At 37.3% G+C, this 11,138-nt stretch overlaps 1 protein-coding gene across 1 annotated transcript in view; it reads left to right on the forward strand.

Annotated features, from left to right (window-relative positions):
• The window catches only part of LOC136876374 (uncharacterized), a 114,610-nt gene extending 103,881 nt beyond the window's left edge, over positions 1-10,729 (forward strand). The window contains exon 4 of the mRNA XM_067150266.2: positions 5,992-10,729. Coding sequence (XP_067006367.1) covers positions 5,992-6,472 — 481 coding nt within the window. The 3' untranslated portion in view covers positions 6,473-10,729. The remainder of the gene's footprint in view (positions 1-5,991) is intronic.
• The last annotated feature ends 409 nt before the right edge of the window (positions 10,730-11,138 follow it).

Raw genomic sequence — 11,138 nt, forward strand, 5'->3', positions numbered from 1 at the left:
ACAGTGAAATAGGTGAAATATTGCATTTCTGTCAATTATTAACCATTCTCTTCTTAAATCAGAGTATAGTTCTGAAATATTCTGTTTAGTGCCATGTTTAATTACCAAACAGAAAAGAAAATTGCATGAATTTTTCTTTAAAAACCCAGAAATTTTTACTTACTTCTCACTAATCATGCTTAGATTTTTGGAATACTAAAAGCAAGAATGTAATGTTGAGCAGCTCCCCAAAAAAGAATCGAGTTTCAATTTCAGTCCAGTAGCTAAGTAATTATCTCAGTAGGAAGTAATGGTTAAAAGTTATCGAATTACTTGTAACGGGTCCTGAAAATAATGAAAACATGAAAGTGACATGCAAATGTTTCTTGGGAACAATCATTTTGAAAGTCTGATTAGTTTCATTCCATCCCTATGTGAAAAAATGTCAATGATTTCCTAAAGACTCATGTTCTGTGAAGTAATTGTAATTTTACTCATTACTTTTTGAAAAGTAATTAGTAATTGAAATTGAGTAATTGTTTTCTCAGGTAACTGTAATTGAGCCCAATTACTTTTATTTTGTATTTTTTCTATCACTGGTAATTATAAATATTTATACAAAACATTGCATTTTTTAAGGAAATGATCTTGGTACTTATTGTATTGAACTATGCAATATAATGATAAACAGGAGCTAAAAGGTTTCCACCTATTCAGTATTCATTTATTGCAACCTAAAAATGTTACATATATTTGAAACTAGTTTTGGTCTTCCTAGAGACCATCATCAGTCAATTATAAAGTTAAGACAAGACATAAAATATAATAACTTTGATAAAATTTATAAAATAAGAGTGTGTTGTTGACATGCAGTATAAAACAAATATAGAGTATAATGTTTTCTTCAAATTAGAAGAAAACATTAAGATTCTCCAAGTGTTAATATTTTAAGTGTTTAAAACCTAGTCTTTTAAGAAGTGCGTTCTTCAAATTAGAAGAAATCATTACCATTCAACTCTGTACTTGTCTTACACTGAATGTCAACAACACACTCTTATTTTATAAATTTTATCTATTATAATTTGGACGGTGTTCTGCATAAACCGGCTAAGCAACAATTTAAAAAAAAAAAAAAGAATACTGATACCAACTATCGGCTAAAGAGTCATTCTAACTGCTCAAATACTCATGGAGCTAAGTTTGAACTTAACAGAAGAAAAACGTAAGCGCCACTATCATAATGTGGGGTTACAAGTTACACATCAACCGTCTATCCACCTTATTCAAAGAATTAATTCGCGTTCTGTAACATCCTCCCATATATCGCAGGTATGGAGTACAGTGTATTATCATTAGTGCATGCTTGTTTGTTCCTTACCACATTATAAATGTACAGTTTGCTGTTTGGATATAAGTAACTTAATTTCACCAAGCAGTTTAGTAATACATACAGCAAAGTCATAAATTTTCATTTAATAATTGATTATAAGTCATCCACTTAGGACGTGAAGTAGGTGTGCTAGCACAGGTGGTAAAGGTGCACCTGGAAGGGTGTCGGTTCAACTCCCTGTCATGTAGTCAGAATTTAGGAATGATACTACCACTTCCTTCTTCTTCTGCTATTTGTTTTACAAGTTTGACACTTATTTGCCTCTATGTTTCTGTGAAATTTTTATATAATAAAATAGTAATAAGTACTGAAAACCTAATATTCTTTTTGCTGGTTCTTGGTTTTTAACAACAAAATCTCACATAGTGACGCTTAACTTGTTACTGCATAACTAAACGTTCTGTAGCCCTCAACATCAACAAGTTAACTGCCACAGTTTGGTGTTTAACCACTTCATGCATATCTTTGGTCCACAAACTGCAAATATGAGTTAAATTTGAGGAAAACAAAGAAAATATTGCACTGAATGAGTTTTCTTGAGAATAACCGCATTATGCACACCACATTACGTAACTGTATCAAATATTGATTTATTTTGACTGAAATATCTCTTCTAAAATGGTTTAAAATATGAAAACTTTTGAATGTGTTTTGCTCAAATCTAAGATTTGACGCAGAGCTGCTTGATGCATAACACCGTCCATTTATGTCTTGCCTTAACTTTATGACTTTGACTGATGATGGTCTCAATCAAGACTGAAACTAGTTTCAAATATATGTAACCTTTTTAGTAATGAGTAATGAATAGGTGGAAACCTTTAGCTCTTGTTTTTCATTAGATTGTGCTTCAATACAGAATAATATGAAATGTATTACCTATGGAACTATGCACTCCAAGGGTTAAGGACAGTGTTGTACACTGTAATTGTAATATTGTCTGGCTCCATGGCTAACTAGTCACCATTACGTGTAAATACAGGAAAGGAACAAACAAGTGTCAAATCAAGTCAGAGGGGAAAGAGAGAGGAGAAAAATAAAGGAATACATATAATAGGATGAATACAATGACAGGTCAGTGTGGGAAGAGCAAGCACAGAAATAAGAGACAAGGACAAACATGAAAACACAAAAAGAAAAGACCATCTCCAAATATTCCTACCCTGTCATCTTCAGATAGATAGGCTCTCACTTCATCAATCTGAGTTGTTCAACATCAATCTCTTTTCAGCTCCCGACGAGCTCGTTTCTGCTTCACACTTCATCAGGAGGGCGGCCATGAAGCTTCATTGAGGGGCCAACTTGACAGATCTTCAGTCTTCATGTAGAATAAGTGTAGGATAAGAAGAAAGCTGGATGTTGTTGTTTAGGTCATCAGTCCAAAGACGGGTTTGATGCAGCTCTCCATGCCATCCTACATCTGCTCTAATCTGCTTGTCATATTCATTCATTCGTCTAGGCCTACTTCTACCGTTCTTACTGCCTACACTTCCTTCAAAAACCAACTGCACAAGTCCTGGGTGTCTTAAGATGTGTCCTATCATTCTATCTCTTCTTCTTGTCAAATTTAGCCAAATTGATCTCCTCTCACCAATTCGATTCAGTAGCTCTTCATTCGTGATTCGATCTATCTGTCTCACCTTCAGCATTCTTCTGTAACACCATATTTCAAAAGCCTCTATTCTCTTTCTTTCTGAGCTAGTTATTGTCCATGTTTCACTTCCATACAATGCCACGCTCCAGACGAAAATCTTCAAAAACATCTTTCTAATTCCTATATTAATGTTCGAAGTGTGCAAATTCCTTTGATTGTGCTAGTCTGCACTTTATGTCCTCCTTACTTCTGCCATTGTTACTTAGTTTACTACCCAAGTAACGATATTCATCTACTTCCTTTTAAGACTCTGTTTCCTAATCTAATATTTCCTGCATCACCTGACTTTGTTCAACTGCACTCCATTATTTCTGTTTTGAACTTATTTATTTTCATCTTGTACTCCTTACCTAAGACTCCGTTCATACCATTCGGAAATTTCTCCTGATCTTATGCAGTCTCAGATAAAATAACAATATCATCAGCCAATCTCAGGGTTTTGATCTCCTCTCCTTGGATTGTGATTCCCTTCCCAAATTGCTCTTTGATTTCCTTTACTTCCTGTTCTATATAAACATTAAAAATGAGGGGGGACAAACTGCAACCTTGCCTCACTCCCTTCTGGATTGCTGCTTCTGTTTCAAAGCCCTCAATTCTTATCATTGCAGATTGACTTTTATACAGATTGTAGATAATTCTTCGTTCTTGGTATCTGATACTGATCATCTTCAGAATCTCAAATAGCTTGGTTGGTACAATCAACATTATCGAATCCCATTTCAAGATCTATAAACATCATGCATGTGGGTATGGCCTTCTTAATTTGATCTTCTTAACATCAGACGTAAAGTCAGGATTGCTTGACATGTTCCTACATTTCGTCTGAAGCCAAATTGATCTTCTCCCAACTCAATTTCAACTTCTCTTTCCATTCTTCTGTAAATAATGTGTGTTAAAATTTTGCAGGTGTGAGATACTGAACTAATGGTGCGGTAGTTTTCATACTTGTCAGTACTGGAAAGCTGGATAATTACAGGAAAAGGGAAGAAACAGAAAAATACATATGGTGAAAGAATAGGAACAGAAGTCAAACACAAAAAGTGAAAAGGATCCCAATGAGATAATAATGTAAGTATAGGAAAGGAACAAACATGTGTCAAATCAAGTCAGTGAGAATGAGAGAGGAGAATAAGAAAGGAACACACATGATCTGTCAAGATGGCTCCTCAATAAGTATTAATGGCTGCCCTCCTGATGAAGCTGGGAAGCAGAAACAAGCTCGTCGGGAGCTGAGAAGAAATGGATGTAAAAGAAGTGGGACTGATGAGGAGACAGCCTATTTATTTGAAGATGGCAGTGTATAAAGATTTGGAGATTGTATTCGTCTTTCTGTGTTTCCGTGTTTGTCCTTGTCTCCTCTTTCTTTGCTCCTTCTTCCCACACTGACCTGCTATTGTGTCCATCCTATTATGCAGGGTCTCTCTTATAAACTCAGACTGAATGCACGGTGTTTGCACTCTGCGCCGCGGCAGTTGCTTCAGCCAAATATGTCGCGCGCAGCCACCCTACTTTTAAGCTTGTATACAATCTTATAAGAAATCTCACCTTATAAGAGATGCTGAGAGTTTCATCCTTCCTGGGTTATACAGGCATTGTATCTGGTAACCACATTCTGGCTGACACGAGTAAGTTCTGCCACTGTAATGTTTCTGATTACATTCATAATGTTTTCTTTCAGTTCCTCCAATGTGTGAAGTTTTGTTCAATACACTTTTTCTTTCAGTTTACCCCACAAGTACAAATTGCACACTGATAGATCTGGAGAACGAGGGGAAGAAACAGACTAGCACTGATCACTCTGTCTGTAAACACTTCTGAGATTGTAAGAAGGGGATCTTCTGCTGTATGCACGGGGGCTGAATCTTGTTGAAACCACCCATGTGCTTTTTCTTCTTCCGTTAACTGATGGAAAACAGCGTCAAAATGTCATATTGGTACCTCTCTGCATTTAGTGTTGTCTCAAATAAAATAGGCCCAGTTATTCGTCTTGCACTAACAGCACACCAAAGACCAATCTTCCTATCATGATGTGGGATTTTATAAACACCATTATGATTTTCTGCACACCAACAGCGAAAGTTATGACTGTTCACATGACCATGAAGATGAAACCAGAACTTCTACATATGAATATATGGTGTTGCAATGATAACTGTCTCAACAATGTTAACAGCTGAGTCAGACTGGCGACCGATGCTTGCCGGGTCGAATATGTGCAGGCTGCTTGCAAGGTCAAGAACAATGCGTGCTCCTCCCATACTGCAGCTTACGTATTGGGAAGTAAAAACACCGCTTCGACGGTCTTAGTTTATATGAGAACCCCTGTATTTGTTTCTTTCTTATTCTCCTCTCTCTTTCTCTCTGTGATAAACTTCGTGATTTGGTCCATATTAACTTACACGAGAATTATACAAAATTTCTTCAAAAGGAATCACAAGGTCAGTCCACCAATCCAGCACAGAATATGTAATATCATAACTAGTTAGCATGCTGGCCTTTGTTCTACAGGGTCCCTGGTTTTATTCCCAGCCAGGTCAGTGATTTCCTCTCGCTTGGGGACTGGGTGTCTGTGCTGCCTTCTACATTATATTTCATCCTAGGTAGTGCCACTTCTTCACAGACACATAGACTCAAAAGACCTGCACAAGGCCTCTCCATAGGCTATACACCATTATTATTGTGTTGCAGTACACTACCCTTAATGTTGAGTGTCGAGTCATTTAGTGATAAGAAAATTCTGACTGTTCCTGTACTGTGGATTTATTCTCTAATACATAAAGTACCTATTGTGAAAGCTAAATTATCTCTTCAGAATCCCTCATTGCCTATTTCTGTTTAAGTTAAGTAATATAATGATGTCTCCTTCCTTCTTGTCCTGTGGTTAAAAAATACTTAATTTAAGCAGCACCTTCTTAGAGAGAAAATTCATTCATATCAAACTAAAACACTGGTTGTACTTATTTTGCAGCAGAGCAACACTGGGACTCCGGCGAGATCCTTTACAATCAGACTACAGCCGTCCACCAAGCTACAGGTCCCGAACCAGCTCCACTCGGCCCACTCTGGATCCCAACGGTAACACAGGCTGTTCCACGGCAGAGCACAGCAGAGACCCGTCCCTCAGTCTGAGCGAATCTGGGGGAGGCAGTGCCGTAGTGAACGTCATAAGCGTCATGGGGAACGGAGGCAGTGAACCCGAGACTCTGGACAATATCAAGATGATCCCCGACCAAGACATGCCACTCAGGATGATGCTAAACAAGGGAGGCCATAGTGGTGGTACAGTGGATGGTGCTAAAGATGGGAACCTAGTGACCATAGTACAGACAGATAATGGCACTAGCCCAGTGATAGTAACAGTGTCTGGTTCCACGATGGCGACCACCACCATGGGCGGCAGCACGAGTGGTAGTGGTGTCGATCCTGAGATGGAGATATTAGCACATCTCTGAGGTTTGTGGTTCTGTAGCCCATCTCCACCATGGGCCACAATACCGTTCATACTGAAATACATTAGTGCGTCTGTGAAGCGGGTGGTACAATTGTTCACCCCCAGCATAGGCAGTGAAGTTGAGATTGAAATGAAAATACTGGTGCATCTTAGTGTACTAGTTTAGCCTCAGTACAATGTCTGAGACGAAAGGGTGTGGCAACCCTGCAAGCAAAGGGAGGCGACGCCAAGAGAAGCAATACCTTTGACAACGAGACATCTGTGAGGATTATTATAAGTAATCATTCTTACATTCCGATGATCGTTTTGGTGCATCCTTGAATCTAGAAACTTCTTCATTTCTATCTTCTCAAGTTGTGATCCTTCAAAACAAAAAATTACAAATACTCAGTGTGATACTATAATCTTGTTCAGGGTGTGTGGAAATTGTCTTAGCATGTTGTTTCAAGTTGGCTGAACCTGTTGTTCCAGAAATGTTCATTAACAGAGAGAATACATCTCCTCCCCTTCGCAAACAAAACAATATCTGAATGAGAGAAATTAATTTCCGTACAAAGGTACATTCTTGATGAAATAATGATTGATATTATAGTGCAGTTGCCAGGCATTTTGATAAAGCTACTCATATTTTGAAAAAAGTTGCAGTGTCGGGTTCTTGGTTGTTATTGGTTACGGTTTATAACACGGCAGATAAAATCACTGGTAAACACGTAACAGAACAGCAGTGAAAGATCCCAATCTCCCCAATGTCTCCTGAAACTATGTGCAGCACTTTCTGTGATTATCTCCTCCATAAGGTGAAATAACAAACTTAAGGTCTCATCTTTAGCACAGCCCTTACCATCGAGCCAAGCACCTTCATCCTTTGTCGTTCATAACAGTGTGGCTACAGTGAAGCATGGGCATAAGTCTACATGTATTGTCCAGTTGAGTTGTGCTCCTCATCATCATCTGACCAATATTTTGTAATAATTACAGTTTTCTAAGTCTGTGGCATTTTTCTCCTAAAAGGAAAGAGAGTTCATCCATTGAACCAAAAATGAGGAAAATGATGGCATTTGTATAATGACTTAAGTCAACACTCAGACAAATTATTGTCTTAATTACATGAGAATGACATTATTTTTTTTTCCATTTGTTTTACATCACACCAACACAGACAGATCTTATGACAACAATGGGATATGGCAGGGCTAGGATGAGAAAGAAAGCAGCCATGTTCTTAATTAAAGTGCAGCCTCAACATTTGCCTGGAGTGAAAATGGTAAACCATGGAAAGCCATCTTCAGGGCACTTGACAGTAGGGTTCAAACCCACCATTTCACAAAATTTGTAACGAGCTCCCTCAGTAGAATGAGAATTACTGCATTAGATTATATCCAAAATAAAATTAATTAATTAATTAATCTTCATTATTATTCAGCACTTGAACAGGACTCTTGTCAAGCTCTGAAAAGCAGAATGAGATACTCAGCTAAGCAAATGAAAGATTAATTTTGAGGAGCAACATTAGGGTTATGACGTAACTAAGCGCCAAGCTCAGTGCGAAGAGGAGTGTTCTGTAATGACTGCTACTATTTGGTAGCACATCTCCTTTTGCAGTTCAGTGTGAGACCAAGGGTGGTGCAGCAGACGGTGCTTCATTGTGGATCAGACCTAAGATTGTTATAGATGTACTCTGAGTAGTCAGGATTCAAGGCAAGTTATGTGTCACGTAGTATGATGTACTAAAAGTGGAGAAAATTGCAGAAGTAATTAGCATATAAGCATTGCCATACAGACTTGGTATAGGTACACTAGTTTCAGATTTCAAGAAAGTAAATAATAATTAATTTTGTGTGGCTATTTCTAGCAGAGTTCAGCCCTTGTAATGCAGACCCTCCGATGAGGGTGGGCAGCATCTGCCATGTGTAGGTAACTGCATGTTATTGTGGTGGAGGATAGTGTTGTGTGTGGTGTGTGAGTTGCAGGGATGTTGGGGACAACACAAACACCCATCCCCCGGGCCATTGGAATTAACCAATGAAGGTTAAAATCCCTGACCTGGCCTGGAATCGAACCCAGGACCCTCTGAACCGAAGGCCAGTACAGTCACCATTCAGCCAATGAGTCGGACAAGAAAGCAGATAAAACATAGGATATCCTCAGAACATCAGTACAGTCAGTTTTTTTTCCAAATTCCAGCACAGAATGCAGGTTGATTTATTGCCAGCATTCTGGTTTATTCGACAAATCTTGTTACACTGAACTGAGAAGTAAGAATCATAACAAGAATACAATTTGAACTTTATTAACTCAATGACACCAACTAAGTGACTCTAGGTTCAATTCCAGAAACTAACACACTTGGTAGCCACAGATGGCAGCATAACCATTAATGAATGGTGACTAATATCATCCCAATTAACAAAGTAAAACAACTGTATGGAATTTTAATACATAACTTCCTTCTAATAGTAATATAACTGAGCTGAGTGGCTCAGACAGCCGAAGTGGTAGCCTTCTATGCTCAAGTTAATAGAATCGATCCCAGTTCAGTCCAATAGTATTTGAAATTGCTCAAATGTCAGCTTCTTGTATATAAATTTACCAGTATGTTATTTGGGACAAAATTCTGTCATCTCAGCATCTTTCAAAACCATAAAAATGGTTAGAGAGAAGTGAAATCAATAATATTAAGATGAAAAGTGCTGAAGTTGGCCAAGAGCGGTCAGATCCTGACACAGTTGTACGCCAATTTATAACGTTGAAGTATCGGCAAATACAACAGTATGTTTTCTAACTGACCTGATCAATGATGGTTTCAAATTATACAAAGTGAACATAGATGGCAGTTGGATTAAACACTCCTCATTTACCCCAACAGTGGTCATAACAATGCAAGCCTTCCCTTACAGTCTTCAAGAATACAACCATTAACATGTCAGAAATTCAGATTACTTCCATCTCTGCTATTAGTACTTTGAAAGTCAATTAGTCTAGCATGTTGTATCATAACCAAAGTCATATCAAAACCGTAAATTAACTACTTATTGTACAACTGTCTTAGGATAATTTTATTGTAGCACTGCACTGTTCACACTGCACCTCATCCCATATCTCAGACATGTTGCAAGGATAATGACGGGCCTCATAATTTACCAGATCTTATATAAAGCTCTTAAATTTTTTCAGTTGTGAAATTACCAGCATTTCACCCCCTTTCCAAAACGCTGGTGGCTAGTGTGCCGTTGAGACACCACTGCAAGCCTGCAGTAACAGTGCATTAGAGGAGACATGTACCTGCATTTCCTATAAATGTCTGCCTTTTACTTCTATATCAAAAGTTAAGTTTCCAGAAGGGATATTAAAATATTCAAGCGCTTCAGGCTTTTTCAGTCATGACATTATTATAAACATTTCATCCCAGTGCGGCAGTGTGCTCATCAGCTGGATTGCCATACCTTTCCCAGATGCTGGTAACTAGCATCCAACTGAGGCTCCACTCAAGCCTCATATGAATATACTATAACAAATAATATATAATATTTGCAATCAATGAAACAAAATTATGTTCCCCTTCTAACAACTTAAATTTTTACCTAGTCCTGCTTCATTATGAAATCTCCAGATTCTAGTACCAAATCTTAGTAGTTCCTATTCAACTTTTTGTAAGTCAGTCAGTCATTTGTGAAGGGATAGAACTTGGTAAATTCCTAACAGACAACTTGAAATACATCACATTATTTTCATGACACCCTGTATTTTTAAATATCTGATGTGTACTTTGTGAGATAGTGAAGCTATTGCAGCAAAGAGCCTTCTGCTAGTGCCAGCACTATCCTGTGTGAGTGAACTTGTAAATATAACCTACAGGAGTGACCTATCTGAGTACCTTCGTGTTATGCCAAATTTAAGTCTCAACAACGTGTGTTTGTGTCTGTGTGCGTGTGTGATTTTGGTGATGATAAAAAGAAAAGCCTTTCGTCAAAGTAATATTTTGCAATAGAGAAACTACTTTGTATAAACAAATTATGTATTATATTATAAATAGAGAATATGCTTCTGAATTTTATATATACACAGTACATAAATATATTATGTGCATGTATCATCATATACAATGTATATGAGTGTTCCTCAGCACGAACAAGTGGAATAAATTCTTTTAGGATTTGAAATACCCAGAATTAACATGACTTGTTTGTTACCCTCTAGATTTACATTCCTATCCCATTTTTCCTTTAGAAAGCAATCAAAATGTGCATTCCCAGATCTTGTCAGTTTTGGATTCTTTCTTCTTACTTGAATGAGCTTAGTAATTCTGTTTTTACATTTATCTTTAGCACCATAGCAGACATCACAGATTATTTTATTTAAGTGGAGTCATATAAAATAATAGCTATAAATAAAAGATTGAAAAATAATTAAGATCTACTTAGTCTCATTCTAGCCAAATCTAAAATCAGTTGATGAGCTAAAAAATTCTAAAAACAGGTCTAAATGTATGTGGAACATTATAAAAAGGGAGAAAGGTACTCTAGTTCCATTAAAAAATAATATTACTCTTACAAATGCAGGGAAAGAAATCAGTGATCCAGAAGAAGTTGCAGAAATATTTAGTAACTATTTTATAGAAGCAGTTCTGAGGTTAACAGAAAATTTTCAAACATCAGTGACAAGAACAA

The sequence above is a fragment of the Anabrus simplex genome, chromosome 6, assembly GCF_040414725.1.
Source record: "Anabrus simplex isolate iqAnaSimp1 chromosome 6, ASM4041472v1, whole genome shotgun sequence".
NCBI lineage: Eukaryota > Metazoa > Arthropoda > Insecta > Orthoptera > Tettigoniidae > Anabrus > Anabrus simplex.